The sequence below is a fragment of the Triturus cristatus genome, chromosome 1_2 (assembly GCF_964204655.1).
Source record: "Triturus cristatus chromosome 1_2, aTriCri1.1, whole genome shotgun sequence".
Taxonomy (NCBI): domain Eukaryota; kingdom Metazoa; phylum Chordata; class Amphibia; order Caudata; family Salamandridae; genus Triturus; species Triturus cristatus.
The window spans coordinates 90,546,899-90,565,846 of NC_140580.1; the positions used below are offsets into that span (position 1 = coordinate 90,546,899).

Below are 18,948 nucleotides of genomic sequence, written 5' to 3' on the forward strand. Positions count from 1 at the left end.
TCCACCAATTTTCATTTGATTAGCCTAAAATGCCGTGGTCTACGCTTTTCGAATCCCATCGAATAAGGGGATTCTCCTCAGGACCAGAACAGCTGTAAAACATGAAAAAAGAGAAAGGCCAATGACCGGGCCAAATGTAGGAAGCCCTTTTGCGATCGCAAACCCTGCGATTCGCAAAAATCCGGGTGTTTGCGATCGCAAAACAGACCGTTCCTATGTAGGAAAGGTTTCTGCTGCCCAAAAATGAGAATCGCTAATTTTGCGATTAGCATTTTTGCGTAACGCAGATTGTGCGAATTATTTTGCGTAATCGCAGTCTGCGTGACATCAACTGCAAAAATCGCTATTGCGCCAAATTAGATGTTGGAAAAAATCGCAATTAGCGAATCCACGAAAATCGCTATTTTGCACTTCTCAATTACCACCAACTCTGAGCAGGTGGTAACCATGTGCAACCTATTTAAACAGGCCCACAATGCCACTGGGACTTCCCACCATGGCTGGCCTGTACGTGATAGCTAGGAGGCTGCGAATCAGAGAGGCCACACAGAGAAGGAGACGCCAGGAAAGGATCTACAGAGCACGCATCACCATCTTCCAACTGACCGAGGAGGAGATCCATGTGAACTACAGGCTGCACCCAGACAGCATCCTGGATTTAATAGAGGAGCTGACACCCATACTTGAACACCCCACACCCAGGGCACACACCATTCCCACCCATGTTCAGGTCCTGTGCTCACTACACCTCCTGGCATCAGGGAGTTTTCAGGGGGTGATTGCCACAGCAGGAGGTGTCTCTCAAAGTGCACTATCGCGCCTCTTCCATGCTTTCCTTGATGCAATGGTACAGAGGCTGCATCACCGCATACAATTCCCAAGCACACAGCAGGCATTAGATCAGACCAAGCAGGAATTCTACCAAATTGCCCAATTCCCCCACGTCATTGGCTGCGTAGATGGGACCTATGTCGCAATCTCACCCCCATCACAGAATGAGTATGTGTTTAGGAACAGAAAGTCATATCATTCCCTGAACATCCAGGTAGTGTGCAATGCCCAAATATTATCACTGATATTGTGGCCAAATACCCAGGAAGCACACATGACTCATTCATGTTTCGCCACTGTGCATTACATCGCAGACTCACAAATGGCGAATTTGGAGAGGGCTACCTGCTAGGTAAATGCATGTCATACAGACACAGAAGAACGTAGAGTTATGCAGTGGCAGGACAGTATTGAACATGAATCTACTTATACCCTGCAGGTGACAGTGCGTATGCTGTACGCAACTACATCCTCGCACCGTACCTGAATCCAGCAACTGCAGGTGAGAGGAGGTACAACAGCGCACACAGAGCTACACGCTGTGTCATTGAGAGGACCTTTGGAATCCTAAAGAGCCGTTTCCGATGCATCCATAAGAGTGGAGGTGCGCTACAGTACAGCCCTGAGACATGTTGCAAAATTGTGGTTGCCTGTGCAATGCTACACAACATCGCTACTAAAAAAGGAACCCCAGTGGATCTGAAAGACTCTGAATCATCAGATGAGGAGGGACCAGCTCCACATCGCGGACCAGCAGGTGGGGCCGGTGCGGCTGCCGGGCGCATGAGACGAGATGAGATCACACAGAACTACTTCTAAGTGAGTAATGAGGACACAATGCCACTGAATGGTGTTTGACAGTGATGTTTATTTCCTTAGTTGCAGGAATACATCTATCACATAGCGTGACTTTATTGTTCATGCTTGCACATGTTTGTGTCACAGTGCAATAACTGCCATCAGCCACTGAGTCTGTATGGAATGTGTTGCTTCACACATGGCCATTAGTCCCTGGTGTCCCTTCACCTCCTACGTGCAAGCCCTGTTGCCTCTCACTCTGTCTGCGCAGTGCCCTCCCTGGAGTCACCATCCACTCTCCCCTGGTGTGCACTCCGGCGTCTGTCCTGTGGAATTGGGGGAGTGATGCTGCTCCTGCTGAACTGTTCGTCCGTATCCATTGCACTGAGTGGGCCTATGCCACCTGTGGCAGCTGCGTGCATCTGGTCCACCGCATGTGTTACCTGCACCAGGACACTGCCCACGTCCTGGCAGCAGTGGGCCATCTCACGCTGCATACTGACACATCTTCTGGCCAGCAGGGATGTGGCGGTTGACTGGCGGTTGACTGCTCTAGTGTACAAGTCCAGCCGTGTGTGAAGGCGATGTCTCTCCCTGCGCCGGGCTGCCCTGTCCCTCATGATCTCCCTGCACAGTCCCTCCAAAGCACCAGTCATGGCCATTACACCAGCCCGCAACTCGGTCATGTTGTGATTGTGTGCAGCCAGTTGCCGCTGTATTGACCGTATCCCCTTCACTTGCAGGCGCAGTTGTTTAAGCATGCTGCCTTCAAGGCCCGAGAACACCGTGTCCTCTTCAGCAGGAGCAGTGCTGGTGGACGGGCGTGCCCTGCGTCTCAACCCTCTCCCTTCTCGGGAGTGTTCAGGGGACTGTGTTGGATGCTGTCCTGCACGCTGCCTGTGCACTGGCTGTGGCTCTGCTGCTGTGTCTGGTGCCTGTGCCTCCAACAGTGGCAGTGGTGACACTATGTTGCGCCGCCTGCATGGTGCAGAGTCTGATGTTCTTGCTTCACCCTGCTCCTCCTGCCCTGCCTCGTCCTCCATTTCTGCAGTTTCCTCCCCTTCAGGCACGATTTCCTGTGTTAGTGGTGCTGCTGTGAATTGAAAGGCACACATTAATTCTGTGTCCTGTCTCGCATTTGTAATGCATTATAGTTTACACAATAAAATTCACATGGGTACTATCTGTCTGTTTCCCTATTTACATGATGGAGTCCTCCCTATTCCACCTGGCTGTGTCTCACTGGCCCAGTTATCAGTGCATGTGACTACATCTCCCATAATGCATTTCTGGGTGTGCTGGTGGACATGTTCTGGAGTTGCACTTAGGTTGCCTTTTGGGGTGTGTGAGAGGGTTGGGTATGTATCAGGGGGTTTTGGTATGCATCTTACCTTGTCTGGTGTCTGTGTGTTCGGAGCTGTCCAGGTCAGCCACGCCACTCACACTCTCAGGCTGAAGTGTGCCCTCCACCAGCTCCTCCAGGGGCGTTGGGTCTGTTGCTGTGGACGGGCCACCACCGGTCTTTTTAGCCTCGGCCAATCTTGTAGCCACCCTCTCCTTTGACCTTTGCTGCATGTCGTACCACCTTTTTCTGAGGTCTTCGACTGTGCGGTGTGTCACGCCAATGGAATTCACTTTTTCCTGGATGTCACTCCATATTTTTCTATTTCTTGCCTCTGGCACACGTAGGGAACTTTTGCCAAACAGGAGGTCATGGCTGCTGACTACTTCCTGAGTGAGGACCTGAGCTCCCTTTCGCTGAATTTCTGTTTCCTTTTTCTTGGTGGTTCTTCCTGCTGCTTCTCTGGCCCTTGGGACTCCATTTGGCTTGCTTTCAGTAGCTGATCACAACTGTTCTACTCTCCACACAGGCTCTCACACAGCTACTGGCTCTCACACAGCTGCTGGCAATCAGGTGCAGCATGGGCAGTCACACTTCCTGGGTGTGATGTCATCATTCTGCACCTGAATTGCAGATTCCCAGATTTGCGATTCCTTAATAGCGTACTCGCAATTAAGGAATCGCAATTTTGCTAATCGCAAATAAATTCTGAGAATTTTTGGGAATCGCAAATTATTTTTGAAAACATATCTACATCGGAATTTGCGATTCTCAAAATGCGATTCGTGGAAAATCACAATTTCAGAATCGCAAATTCTGCTATACCTACATATGGCCCCTTATGTTAATGAAAGACCTCAAAAAGTGATCTCACTTGTCCTGCTCCTATGCTCATCAGCGCTTATCTTCTATAGCATTCAGAACTCAATCGTTCTCTTTTTCACTCCTAAAAAAGGCAAAGGTGAATGTCACTATCATGTCATTTTTATTCAAGAAGAAGAACAAAAGAAGGAGCATGGTGTAAAAGGCTTCTTACTTGCGACTGTGCAGAAGGAGACATGTCACTGGTGGGGAATCCACATTCTTGCTACATAACTGGAAGAATCATAAAATAACTGGTTTAAAAAAATGAGGAATAGAGCCTTTCGATTTACCGGAATCGGCTATGATTATTATCTAGCATACCTGATTCAATGTTTTTCATTTTCGGAAATGCCTAATTTACGGGTGCGCTTGACTACCGTTGGCTGAAAGAGAACGAATTGAAGTTGAAAGATGGCATGTTTGTTTGGCCATAGAAGCGTTAGTTTGAACTGCTATGCACTCGCGTTAGTGAAGCGTGGCAGCCTATTGCGTAAAGCTGATGAGACGCACCAGAGCTTCGCTTACCTTTAAGTTTTTAATTCCGTTTCTTCGCAAGGAAAAAATTCATGTATGTTGCGAGACCGGGAGATTGTTTGAATGGGACGCCCACTAATCTGTCATAAAAATGCATCTGACGGATGACGTAATTACTCAAGGGCCGCTGGGAGTTGTAGTTGTCTGAACTCAACCAGATGCGAAACAAGTTGTTCTTTTCATTGCGTCTTATCTTTACTAACTGCCCGAGTTAATTGCAATTACATCTCTTTTAAATATAGAGACATGTGACTGCAAAGCTCAATTCTGTGTCCTCCAAACATTAGCGATCGTATATTTTATATTTTTCAAAAACAAGCGGAACCTATCCTGCCAGTTTCACTGTAGAGATCCTACAGCACTCATGGCCAGTCTTTGCATCTGTTATGTCCACAAGACATTTCCTCTTGGTGAAAAAACTTGAGATTACAATTTGAAAATCTCAGAAAGCTCATTGAGCCCATTGACCGTTGTATTAAATCGAATAATCAGCATTGCCTCTCTTTTTGTTAATTTAACATCCAGGTCTCCACCTCTGTAGTCTTGTTCAACTTTAGAGATCACAGTCCATCTTAAATCTCTCTCAGTGTGTGTGTGTTCGTGCCAATGATTTACTAGGGGTGCAGTTTGCACATTTTTCCTAATTCTAGATTTGTGTTGTGAGATCCTATGGCGGATTTCCTGGTTGGTTTTACCTATATGAAGTTTTTTACACGGGCACCAAATTCCATAAACTACATATTTGGACTTGCAGTTAGTGAAAGCCTGGTGTTTCCAGTGAATATCATTGTATGTCAACAGTTCTCCCTCTATTGTTGATTCACAGCAAATGCATGTACCGCATTTATGATGTCCTCTTATTAGGGGTAATCCAACGTTTCTCTCCACAGGTCAGCGCCAAGTGCGGCCGCACCAGTGGAACTGCCCTAAAGCCGGCCCTGAAAGCTGCAACATGGGTAACAACGTTTATGTTTGTTGTGTGGGGTTGTATGGGTACAAGCTTACGTCATAGGCACACATTAAGTATCTTGTGTACAGGACAACTCAACTCTGTGAGCCAATCTGTTTGCTTTGTAATGCTGTTATGGTTAATTCTGGTTATGTTTTCTGTTATGGCTGTTTGTTTGCTGCTGGTATTTGGTGTGATGATCTTTAGCGCCGGGACGCTCTTTGGAGCAGCTGAGCGCTCTACAAAACAAACAGTAACATAACAATATATTAACATTATTAATATTATCCATTTAATTAATTAGAGTATTTGCTTTAGCACGAAGCATACTGGGGATCCAGGGCAGAGCTGCCAACTGCTTTCAATAAACACAGTTTGTAGGAGCACATTTCACTCAGTTAATGAGGAAGTTCCATAATCTGACAGACAGTGGAGGAGCCAAGTATGGTGGTTGTTCTGTCCTCAGGCTGGAGGTGACAGAGGAAGACTTCGCACTGCCAGGTGAAGGTGAACCAGGGCCGGAAGTGGGGATCAGGATCAGCCTGAAGGTGCGCGGTCAGATTCCTTACTGGTAATCTCCACTACCCTGAGTCCTACTCTTTCTCGTCACGGTCCTATCATCAGGGTGCGTGACCCAAAACTGGCATCTTGTTGCCTTTGAAAACACAAAACATAATATCCTACCTAATAAAATGATTCCTCAGGAGAAAGGGAAGGAAGAATGTCTTTGGGGTTAACACAGTGACGTAACAATGGCCAGTGTGGCGTGGGGGGTGCTCCTGAGCTCCAGGGGGCCCCCTCCGGCACAGTGCACAGTCAGGCCTGAGAACTCTTGACTGGGTTGGGAGTGTGGGGGGTCCCCTCTATGCACTTTGCAGGGGGGCCCACTAAAGTTTTGTTACACCACTGGGTTAACATAGAAAATGGAGCCGATTTAGGCCTAAAGCCGAAAGGCTGGCTGGAGCATCACCTCCTCATGGAGAAACCGTACATAAACATCCCTACTCAGAAAAGCACCAATGCCTCACCAGTGGTAAATTAACGGCTGCCCATGCACCTACTAACCAATGATTGGCAGTCAGGTTTCCACCCTAATCTAGTATAATGGGGTGACCCAGTGCCCCTCAGAACCTGGGTGTACACATTCAGGTTTCCACCCTCAGCAAGGAACAGGAACAACTCGCCTAAATGTCAAAGAAGAACCCCTTACCTCTTAGAACCAGACAGTGGCGTGTGCCATAATCCTTCTGCTTTACAACACGCTGCTAAATCGTTCATCTGCACGCATAGGTGTTAGGGAAGCTTCTTTTGCCTGGTTGACCTCCTTCTTTAGCAATATCTTCCTGAGAGTAAGGATTAACTCTTGTCTGTCTGATATCACATTCCCCGACTGTGGGGTAGCTCGGAAATTGGACCGCGCAATGATCATATTAAAAATCCTTGTGACCCGGTTGATTCACATCTATGAAGAACTTGAAATTGGCTACCAAATGTAGCCAGATGATCCATAGATGTATCTTATAATAGATCAGGAATCTAGGGGGTCATAGAGTGTTTCTAACAGCCAGTGATACATCCAACACTGAAAGAAAATCAACTGGCTCTGCCACAATAGCGAGAAGGCAGAGGTCCTACTTGTGGGACCAGTGGATAATGCACCTCTTCCTTTCGCTTGGCATGACTCTATGGACTACCCCACAACATCAGGAAAAAAGACATGTAACCTAAAAGTATTGTTCAACAGTGGCCTCGCCTTTACTCCCTGTTTAATTCTATTACGAAAAATGGCTTCTTTCATTCATGGCAGTTGCATGGAATTTTCCCTCTGTTGACATTTCCTTTGCTTCTGCTGTAGTCTATCTGCACCTGAGTTAATGCGACACTATACATTTAGACTAACAAAAAAAATCTGTCCTATCTTCAGAAGAATCTAACTGCCCACCAATTTAAGGTTCCATGATCATCTCACCTTCCCTCAAAACCGTACACTGGATTTCAATACAATAAAGGTCTCAGTTAAAATGTTTAAACCCCGCAAATGAAGTGATGCATGACTGAGCACTGGGATACCTCTCAAAATACCTTTCAGACATCCCAGCCTACCAAGAGTCTAAGCTCATCTAATCACAACCTATGGACCCATGCATCTTCTAAACGTAAATACTTTGGTGATAGAACATATGCGACCAAAATGGTGTACCGTAAATTCTGGACACCCCAAAATGTCCCTCAATCAGACTTCCAACATTTTACTTAATAGGAGACAGTGTTATACCTAAGTTTTATGAGGCAATGTGTCCCTGTGATAAGGCACCTCCAAAAGCCTAAAAAATCAGGAATACAAATTTAAGTTAAATAGTTGAGATTAAATGGACCCACTCAATAACTGAGTTTTAGATCAATAAAAAGTTAAAGGGGTTTATGACAGAACTCAGAAATAAGCACTATAGAATCAATGTCAAGAATGCTCCCAATGCCCGTTCGGACATGCAACTTTATTACTGGGCATCGCAGCTCGTGGTGGTGAACCACTGGTTGTATCGCTCTCCGTTAGTCCCTGCCTACATGCTTGACAGGTATCAGATGGGGAGGGAGGGAAACCTTGGTGCTTTGTATTCGAAGGAAGATATCTGAACCCCACGGCCTGCACAGTGGAGCTCTGGCATTAGGCTACTAAACGCCTAGGCTGGACTGGCGTACTGACTCAGTCCACTCCGTTGTGGTACTCCCAGAAGTTTGGACTTTTGTGCTACCAACCAGGGTTTGACAGATGGGACGCGATCGGACTCCCCAACATAGGCCATCTTGTTAAAAACAGTAAAATCCTAACGTTCCAGGAAATACAGGAGAAATATGAAATGGCTCAGGGGAGACGTTCTGATATCTACAGGTCCGTCATGCCCTAACGACCACTCTTTCAGATATGGGTAGCCTTCCGGAGTCGTCCCCACTAGAAGACCAGCTGCTCTCTGAACCAATCCTAGACAAAGCTATCTCTTTAACGTATCGTAAGCTATGTAATAATTTACCTGATCCTTTCCGGGCTCTCCGTAGCCGGTGGCAAGCCAACATCGGAGACATTGAAGATGAGGACTGGCAAACAGCGCTGATGTCACCGAGAGAGGCAGCTATTTCGCTTTGCTTCCGTTTGATCCAACTGAAAATTTTACACATAACATACCTCACCGGAGTCACACTGGCAAGAATAGGCACTAGGCTTGATGCATTTTGCCTGTGGGAGTATCACCAGGAAGCAACTTTCTATCATACTATATGGGACTGTCCATCCTTGCGAATCATTTGGGTGGGGGCAACTTCACACATGCAAGATGCACTTAGGAAGAAGATTGGCCTCACTCCACCACTGGGACGTCTAAATGTCTGGGAGGCGATTGACCTCACAGAAGTGGAACAACAGCTGGTCACCTTGGGTTACACATTAGTAAAAAAACAATAGCAATGAAGTAGGGGGTGCCGGGCGACTATCGACAAATGCTTGGGCGGCTAAACTGGATAAGTGTATGATTGCAGAAAAAGAAGTGTTTAAATCGTGGGGATGTCCAAAGAAATGGGACAAAAAGTGGAGTGGGTGGAATGCATACCGAGGGGACTTATGTACATCCCCGACTGTGGAAATAGAAATGTCTGGGAATAATTATTATACATCTGATCTGATTGAATGAGTATATCTGTGTTAAACAATGTGCACCTGAAGTTAAAAGACCAAACTGTCTGCAAATTATTATTTGTGATGATTGGAAGTTTGTATTTAATAAAAACATTTTTTTTTAAAAGAATGCTCTCAATGCATATACATATAATGCAAAAATCAGACATTATTCTAAGTCCCAAGTGGGCAGCAAAAACAAGAAAGAAAATGCAGAATACCTACAGCATTTGGATCATTAGGAAGATGTTCCAGCTCACCCCCAAAACCAACAAGTTTTTACACATTATTTTGCATATGTAATTACAAAAAACACAGACTCACTGTGGTGTGAGCAAATGTAGCATGTCAACACCAAATCAGAGCACGTGAAAAATAAATATCACATTGCATTAGCAGCTAAACACTAATCCACTGCATGAATAATTATGTAGCACCCTCTATGCTAATGTTGTTTGGAGATGCTAGAACATAACTGGAAACCTTGACAATAATGTGTTATGTGAATGAACGGAGCACAGTAAACAAGCAGAAACACGTGTAAATGTTTCAAATTATCGTGAAATACGGATAGGTTATTGACAGCAGAATAACAATAACAGTGGAAATTAACCAATATATTTCAGCTTGACTGTGAGATGAGGAGCTTGCAAGAAGGGGTGTGGGGGGGACAGGGGGAACAAACATGAGTGACCAAGGTTGGCTTCCATCTTGAACAAGATATTGTTTGCACTAATAATGTGGCCTATTTAACATACATCAGAAAAAGCCACTTCTACACATCATAGAAAATGTCTTCCAAATGCAATCGCACTACATCAATAGATTCATATGATGTCACATGTGAAAATGCATATTGTACTTTGTTTTGCATAAAAATCTAAACATATAAAAATCTCTTACAAATACATGGTGACAATGTTGCTTGGTGTAGACTATCCTACCTATACAATTAAGATTTGAAAAAAGACTCTGAAATTCAAATGTGGACTGAAACCTTCCATCTTCTGTTCAGTCTTTGGCTGGCACTCCAACCCAGTCTACTCAGACACATTATGCCATGCCCTAAGTAATCAGCTCTAGTGGCCACTTGGGGATAGTGACGATGCAGTAAAGTTCAACAGTTTTGTCTCTAAGTATTGTTCTTGTGAATGCAATCTCCATGTCCTACCACTCAAGGCATTCTGAAGCACCTACCAGCTGTATGTACAAATACACTAACTAGAAAAATAAACACAATAATCTCCCTCCCTTAATTAGCATCCACAAGGGCCAATACCTTGTGAAGAAACAATTTCAAGTAAACACCATTTTGAGGTTTAGAGGAAAGAGACTTCAGGACCCCTAAGAACAAGGGGAGATTCCAGAAAGTACATATCCAGTACTAGTGCTCAGAAGAGCACTAAAAATAAGCAGAGCATTTAATATCTGTGATCCCAGCCCATGGATCTAAAAAATCCTAAATGGCATCTAGGTGACACTTAAATATATGAACACAGAGACCTAAAACACATCCATCCCTCATTAAATCAAGTGCTTTGAGTGGCTCACAAGAAAGAAGCAAGATAGAGAGCCTGGCTGGAATACCTGGGATAAATTAACCACACCACTGGGAGCAACACTTTGTGGTGAGTCCATCGGTACTTCTTCCCCCACCCTCCACTTCTGGAGTCCACTCCCCTCAGTAGCCAAGTAACCGGGAGATCTAAACTCTTCAATTACAGAGTGTCAGCCATTTCAGGGGAGACAATCGTTGGGTGGCTCCTTTTCCTGGAAAATCATCATTTGTAGGAAAGGGGGAGAGGAAGCAGCAATCTCCTATACCAATGAAAAATATCCAAGATGATCCTTCGTAGAAGCGAGTGGAGAGATGAAAATAAGTGAATGTGTCACCTTAACTGGCCAGGTGAGAGTGAAGATGTTCCTCCATGCAGAAGAACATCAGGCGGCCCGCTACAGCAAGAGTCCTAAATCTTGGGGTACCCTGGAAATTTACATAAGTCTTTGCCACAAAGTCTTAGGTCCTGACTAGAAAAGTGTGACCCCACAGTTGCCACAAAAATCACTGGAGGGTAATCAAGATCACCTCCGGGCGAAGGCCAGCACTCTTCCCAGCAGCTCCGCCTCACCGTTGCCAGGACTTAGACTGACCCCCGAGCAGGGTTCGAGTCACTGCGCATCAGGGTCTGCCTGGTTGCCTTCCGGTAACCCTCAGTGCTCCACTGCTTTTCCCAACTGTTGCTGATTGTATTTTCGTTGTACTTGTTTTATTTTTCTCTTGCCTTGCGTTTTCCTCTTCTTTGTATTGGCCTCTTTGTCTTCCTGTTCCCACCGCTGCTGCCCCTGCGGCCCCGCCCCCGACCCAGCTGCTCCCGCCTCCCTGCCTCTGCTCCCGCCCCCCTCCCCTTCATATGGCGACCACTGCACGGTCGTGCCGCTGGCGCACCGAATGCGCGCCTAAGGCAAGCCCATCTGCGCCTGAACCGCGTCCAGCGCCAGACCCGCTGGCCCCCGCGAGAGCCATGACACCCGATACTGCTACGACGCCAACGTCCTCCACGAACTCAATGCCTGACGATCATCCAACTGCTTCCAGGCCACCCCGAAGCTCACCCACGGGCCCTTCACCTGCCGAAGCTGCAGCTTCACCAGCTGCCGAACACCAGCACGTCCTACCCCACCCGCCAGAGCAGAACGCAATCACCTCAGATGCATACTACTCAACACCTGCTCCGTTCACAAGCACACCATCGAACTCTGGGACCTACTCGACTCAGCCTCCCCGGACGTCGCCTTCCTAACGGAGACCTGGATGAACCCCTCCTCGGCACCCGACATCGCCATAGCCATCCCAGATGGCTACAAGATCACTAGAAGGGACCACACCAACAGACCAGGAGGAGGAATCACCATCGTCTACAGAAACACCCTCAGAGTCTCGACCTGCACAGCAGACACCTCCAGCACTGCTGAACACCTGCACTTCCAGATCCACACGGACCCCAACACCACCCTCAAAGGAATACTTGTTTACAGAACCCCTGGACCCCGGCCACAGTTCATCGACGCCATCGCCGACATCGTCGGCACGCACGCTCTTGCTTTCACAGACTACATCCTCTTCGGAGACCTGAATTTCCCCCTCGAGAACACCGACGACAGCAACTCTGTCGCTCTGCTCTAAAATCTTGCCAACCTCGGACTCAAACAGCTCATCACAACCCCCACCCACACCTCCAGACACATGCTCGACCCCATCTTCTCTGCCAGCAACCACGTCTCCTTCAGCCACACCACCGAACTCCACTGGATCGACCATCGCTGTGTCCACTTCACCTTCAAAAAACCCACCTCGCACCACCACCCGCAACAGATCCCCTACCGCAGCTGGAACAAGGTAACCGAAGACCAGCTCATCAACACCCTCGCCTGAGACCCACCATTAGACACCACCGACACCGACACAGCCGCCCGCAACGTCAGGCAATGGATCGATGACTGCGCCAACAACCTCGCCCCGATCAAAAAGCCCTCAAACAGATGCACCGACAGAAAGGCCAGCTGGTTCATCACTGACCTCCAGGAATCCAAGTGTACCTGCCGAAGACTCGAAAAGAAGTGGCGCTACAAACGGACTCCGGACAACCACTCTGCTCTAAAGAACGCCAACCGTAAGCACCACCAACTCATTCAAGCCACCAAAAGGACCTCCTTCAAGGAATGCATCGACAAAAATGCACACAACAGCAAAGAGCTCTTCAACATCGTGAAGGAACTCTCCATCCTCAGCTCCAGCTCCAACGATCTCCCCCCATCGCAAGACCTATGCGGCTCCTTAGCCACCTTCTTTCACCGCAAGATTGCTGACATCCACGACAGCTTCAATGCCCAGACCCTCCCTACAGCCGCCGACACCGCAGACTCACCACCCCCGAGCCTCACCAACCACCTGCTCTCCTGGAGCCACGTCGACGACAAGACCATGAACACCAGCCATTCCAGCTCACCATCCGACCCCTGCCCTCACCACATCTTCAACAAAGCAAACCGCATCATCGCACCCCAACTCCGGAAGATCATCAACAGCTCGTTCGAGACCGAAACCTTCCCGTAAAGCTGGAAGCACGCCGAGATCAACGCCCTACTCAAAAGACCCACTGCGGACCCAAAGGACCTCAAGAATTTCCGGCCATCTCCCTGCTCCCATTCCCAGCAAAAGTCATCGATAATATCGTCAACAAGCAACTGACTCACTTCTTCGAGGAGAACAACATCCTGGACCAGTCCCAATCTGGATTCCGCAGCAATCACAGCATCGAAACCGCCCTCATCGCTGCCACAGACGACATCAGGACCCTACTGGACAACAGCGAAACCGCGGCCCTCATCCTCCTGGACCTCTCGGCAGCCTTCGACACCGTCTGCCACCACACCCTACGCACACACCTACACGACGCAGGAGTACGCGACAAAGCTCTGGACTGGATCACCTCCTTCCTCACCGACAGAACCCAGAGAGTTCGCCTTCCCCAGTCTGTTCTGAAGCCACCCAGATCATCTGCGGCGTGCCCCAAGGATCATCCCTCACCCCTACCCTTTTCAACGTCTAAATGGCACCGCTCGCCAACATCGTCCGCTCGCACAACCTCAACATCGTCTCCTACGCTGACGACACTCAGCTGATCCTCTCTCTCACCAAGAACCCCGCCACCGCCAAAACCAACCTCCAGGAAGGAATGAAGGCCGTTGCCTACTGGATGCAGAGCAGCCACCTGAAACTTAGCTCAGACAAGACAGAGGTCCTCATCCTGGGCTCTACCCCCTCCACCTGGGATGACTCCTGGTGGCCAGCTGCCCTGGGATCTGCACCCACACCCACCGACCACGCACGCATCCTGGGGTTCATCCTGAACTCATCGCTCTCAATGACCCAGCAAGTCAACGCCGTCTCCTCCTCCTGCTTCAACACCCTCTGCATGCTCCGCAAGATCTACAGGTGGATCCCCACCGGAACCAGAAGGACGGTCACCCAGGCCCTCGTCAGCAGCAGACTGGACTACGGCAACGCCCTCTATGCAGGAACCACGGCCAAACTCCAGAAAAGACTCCAGCACATACAGAACGCCTCTGCATGCCTCATCCTCAACATACCCTGCCACACCCACATCGCCGCCCACCTGAAAGACCTGCACTGGCTCCCAGTCAACAAAAGGATCACCTTCAAGCTCCTCACTCACGCTCACAAAGCACTCCACAATGTCAGACCAGCATACCTCAACAAACGTCTCACCTTCTGCACCCTGAACCGTAAGCTTTGTTCCGCTGACCTCACCCTCGCCGCCATCCCACCCATCCACAGGACTTCCACCGGTGTCAGATCCTTCTCCTACCTCACGGCCAAGACATGGAACACCCTACCCACACAGCTGCATCAGACCCAGGACCTGCTGACCTTCAGGAGACTCCTCAAAACCTGGCTGTTCGAGCAGTAGCTGCACCACCTCAGCGCCTTGAGACCCTCACGGGTGATTAGTGCGCTTTACAAATTATTGATTGATTGATTGACCAAGAATTGCTGTCCATTGTAGGATCTGGAAAGCTGCAATTCATGCCAGCAAACTTGGTTGCAAACATCTCACAGTGTCCAACCCAAACCAACAGATTGCTGTACATGGTAAGAATTAAAGGCAGCGTAGACCCACTGCCACCCCATTCATGTTGTTGGATGTCCAACCGTGAAGAGAGAGCCTTATCACATAGCTGGACTTCTACTAGGTTGCTACAATGGAAAATGTACTGGTTTGATGAAGGTCAAGTGTGGCACCTGCAAGGGTGCCTTGTCTCTCCTTATTTTGTTTGGCTCCTTTTTTCAGAAACTTTGGGGCATATTCACAAGCCCCGATCGCCACCACAACATCACTTTCTGTGACGTTGTGGAGGAGATAGGGGCCTCGCCTTATTCACAAGGCAGCGTTTAGTCACTTGACGAGGCTTAACGCTGCCTTGTGAATAGGCTCCCTTTCACGTTGTGTTTAGCATGAAAGGGGCGTGCAGTGGGTGTTGTGGTGGGCATTCCACTGCAACACCCATTGATATTTCCGCTGCCCCCTTTTCACAAGGGCAGCGTAAATAGGAGCTAACGCCAAACTTAAGACCAGGAAAACCCTGGTCTTAAGTTGGCGATATGAGGAGAAATGCTTTGTTTCTCGTCGTTTTTGCATTTTCAATGTGTGCTGCCTTGTGCAGCACACATGGAAAATGCTAAATGCCATGGTTTGTGTATGTACAGGAAGGTGTCCCTTCCTTTACATGAACAAACCTTTTAAAAAATGCCACGTTGTAGCTTACATGTGTGCTGCATGAAGCAGCACACATGTAAGTTACAAACTGGCATATTAGGTTTGTTTATGTGCAGGAAGGGACACCTTCTTGTACATAAACAAACTGCCCTGCTTGCTTGTTGTGAAAGTTGCGAAACTTAGCACCATCGCAGGGGGAAAAGAAAGGTCCCTGACCCCCCGCCTTCCAAAGACAACTTGCCTATGTCAATCCGTCAAGGTGTGGTGTGGGAAGCTGGGAGGGGAGGGTAGCCAGTCACGGACCATGTGTAAAGGGGGGGCCGCTCGGCCCTCCTGCCCACATGGTGGTGCGGCGCTCCCCCCCTCCCCCGGCCTCTCGGTGGTGGGGGTGCGTCGCGGGTCTATGACGCGCGCGGCGCACCCCCACCACCGATAGGCTGATGCCTCCCCGTGACCCGGAAGCAGCTGTACAGCTTCCGGGGCAGGGGGGCGGGTCGGCCAGGGGGCGGGCCGGCTGGGCCGGCGACCCCCTGGTGGCACAGCACCATAAGAGGCCCGGGGAGCGAGCTGGGTGCCCTCTTGCCCCTGGCTCGCTCCCCGCATACCTCGTGTGCCCCACGCTCGGGGCGTTTAATTTTCCACACCCACCAGCCCTAAAAAACAAGCTACTAAACAATGCTAGTCGGAGGTACTATGTAAGTTTGACTTAGGCCTTTTTTCCCGTTACATGTGTAGGAGGTTGACGTGATTGTATGGTTGTACGTAGGCCCCTTTTTTTCTCCTTGGTCATATCTGAACTTAGGCCTTTTTTCCCGTTTTTAGCTGTGATTGGTTGTGATCAAATATGGATGTTGTGTGTACTTAGGCCTTTTTCCCGTTATAGCTGTGATTATGTTGTCATTAAAAGTGTAATATTATGTGTACTTATGCCTTTTTTCCCATTAGTACAGCATGCTTTGTATTACTATGGTCTGGTTTTAGTTTAGTGTAGTTGTCCTTTAGCGAGTTCTTTTCCCTTTTTCTCTAGGTTCATCGTTGTATTTATTAGGGTTGGTCAGGCGGTAAGGTCATGATCGGTGAGCAGCAATTTAAGGTCCTAGGGGGGGCGTCACCATCCACGGAGGGGGCGGCCCAGGGGGAGGGGCCACTGGTCCCTCCTAGAACTTCAGGGACAGGAATATCCGCAAGCTGCTAAAGATGCGGGGGAGGGAGTCACGCTTTCCTTAGGCTGGTAGCCACCCCGCACATACATCATGACGTCAGCAAATGACGCAGAGTGTAAGGGCCCTCCTTGTTGGTTAAATGGAGTTCACGATGCCGACGGGGTAGGCAGTCCCCTGTCGCGCATGCGCACCTGAGGGAAGGGCGTGGCTAGTAGGACTTGACACCGGTTAGCGACCTTGCCGTCGGGCCAGAAATGTTAGAATGCAAAATTCAGGCAGGATGTTAGATTCGGATAGGAAACACGCTGTATTAGACTTTTGTTAAGGTTAGCCTTTGATATTTGTCTTCAATACTGTAGATCTAATGTTATGAATTTCGCGAAATTCAACTGGCCCACTGTCTCCTGGAGCTGTTGTAAAGAGACCTTCTCTTTGGCCAGGCACGCGCGTAGTGCCGCCTTGAATTTTGTCACCTTCTCATTTGGGAGCCTGAAACAACCCTCCACAGAGTCTATTCGAATGCCCAGAAATTCTAAGCAAGTAGCTGGCCCCACGGTCTTCCCCGGCGCCAGCGGGACCCCAAGAGCCCGCATGAGCATGCAAAATTCCTGCAATGCCCGCGCACACTCCTGAGACCCAGCCGCGCCAAGGAAGAGAAAGTCATCCAGGTAGTGTATGACCTGTTGATGCCCGGTTGCCTGCCTCATTACCCATTCCAAGAAGGAACTGAACGTCTCGAAATAGGCACAAGAGATTGAACAACCCATAGGCATGCATTTGTCCATGTAATACTTCCCATCAAACTTGAACCCCAGAAGGTGGTGATCCCCCTGATGTACAGGGAGAAGACGGAATGCAGACTCTATGTCAGACTTGGCCATCAATGCCCCTGGACCCAGGCCCCTAAGCAACTCCACCGCTTGGTCAAAAGAGGCATATTTTACACTGCAGACATTCTCATCTATAGCATCATTCAAGGATGCCCCCCTTGGGGCTGAGAGATTATGAATGAGTCTATATTCGCCTTTCTCTTTTTTGGGGACAACACCAAGTGGGGAACAAACAAAATTGCGCACTGGCACCTCATCAAAGGGTCCTGCTATCCTACCCTAGCGTAATTCTTTCTCAATTTTCGCAGCCACTACCCCTGGGTTATGCTTTACAGACAGTTGGTTCCTGCACTCAGTCTTACCTGTGTACCCTCCTGCCGGTATCCTGAAACCCTGAGAAAATCCCTCCTGAAGTAATTTAGCCGCTGCGTGATCTGGGTATCTTTTCAGCCAGGGAATCATTGCCACGACATCAATGGGAGTGTGTGATACTAAACCCCCCTCTTGCCTATTCAGGTTTCCTTCTCCCCCTGGACCCCTGGTTGCCACCCTCAAATCTGCAGGAAGTCTCGGGGTGTGAGGGGTGCCCACACAAGGCACAGGCGTGTTTGAACTTACATGTGCCCGCTGCCCTAGTGCAGGACCGTTTGTTGAAATCCCAACATACGCCCTTTTTTTCCCCCAACCCCTACCCTTTCCTGTTACCTCACTTCCTTGCGCATGCTGAAAGGGCTGTTGGGGCTTGGACGGGTATATTTTATGTGCACCAGTTGCCCCCATCGCTGCTGCCCCCCCAGTTATCTGGTTGTACCATGACAGGGAATCCACCATATCCCATGTTAAAGAGGGATTGAATTCTTTAGCTTTCCTGAATGAAATGTCATATTCCTTCCACCCGTCCCCCACTTGTTTCTCGCTCCACATGGCAATCCTGCTCTGGTAGCAGGCCATTTCCGCTGATAAATTGGGTGACCTTTCAGCTGTAATGGCACTGAACACGGAAAAGGCCCTCATCCAGTTAATAAATGTCTCCTCAACTCTGAACTTAACCAAATCTGTTCTCCATTCACTTGGCAACATCCATTCCTTTTGTGACTTGGCATATTCAAGTTCCCTATTATCAATCAGCAAGGAAAACATGTTGATATATTTGCCCGCCCAGATCATCTCTTTCACAGCCTGAGACACATGCTGCGCCAAATTCTCCCTCCTTGAGGGCATAGCACCATCCCAAAGTAATGGCAAAGCCACCTCCTTACCACTGTCAATGCCTTGTGACGTAGCACCATCCTTCTTTGCCGTCTGCTCGCTGGCGGAACCTGTTTGGGAAGTAATTGGTGCCAATGGTGCCCCTTCACCCGCCCTGGCCAACTTAATCATCTCAACCAGTTTCAAGGCTTCTGCTGAATGATCTTGAGAAGATGGCAATACCCCCCCTAACTGTAACCAGGGTAAAACAGCGGCTATCTGGGATGCCAATTCCACTGGGACAGAGTTATTCGGGGGGGCTGGGACCCCGACGGGGGCAATGATCACGGGGGTGACGGGTGGGGCAACCGGCAATGCTGGCGTAGCAGGAGCTGGCACCGCCGGTGCCATTGGGGGCATCAAGGGAGTATCCATAGGCACTACTACTGGCATTCCCTCCCCCTCAGCTGTATTCCTGGGCGC

The 18,948-nt window shown here is 48.9% G+C and overlaps 1 protein-coding gene across 1 annotated transcript; it reads right to left on the bottom strand.

The window, feature by feature from the left end:
- Positions 1-1,680: 1,680 nt before the first annotated feature.
- LOC146866874 (uncharacterized) lies at positions 1,681-4,214 on the bottom strand. Its single transcript, XM_085614599.1, has 3 exons — positions 4,157-4,214; positions 3,021-4,066; positions 1,681-2,722 (listed from the first exon to the last, which is right to left on the bottom strand). Exons 2-3 carry the CDS (start codon positions 3,202-3,204, stop codon positions 1,884-1,886), a joined length of 1,023 nt encoding a protein of 340 aa, XP_085470725.1. The 5' UTR covers positions 3,205-4,066; positions 4,157-4,214; the 3' UTR covers positions 1,681-1,883.
- Between the last annotated feature and the right edge of the window lie 14,734 nt (positions 4,215-18,948).

Excerpts from the sequence above, each read along its gene's own strand:
- LOC146866874 (XM_085614599.1), bottom strand. The coding sequence starts at position 3,204 with ATGCAGCAAAGGTCAAAGGAGAGGGTGGCTACAAGATTGGCCGAGGCT. Across the intron at positions 2,723-3,020 it reads ACACACAGACACCAGACAAG|CAGCACCACTAACACAGGAA; the intron begins GTAAGATGCATA and ends TTCAATTCACAG.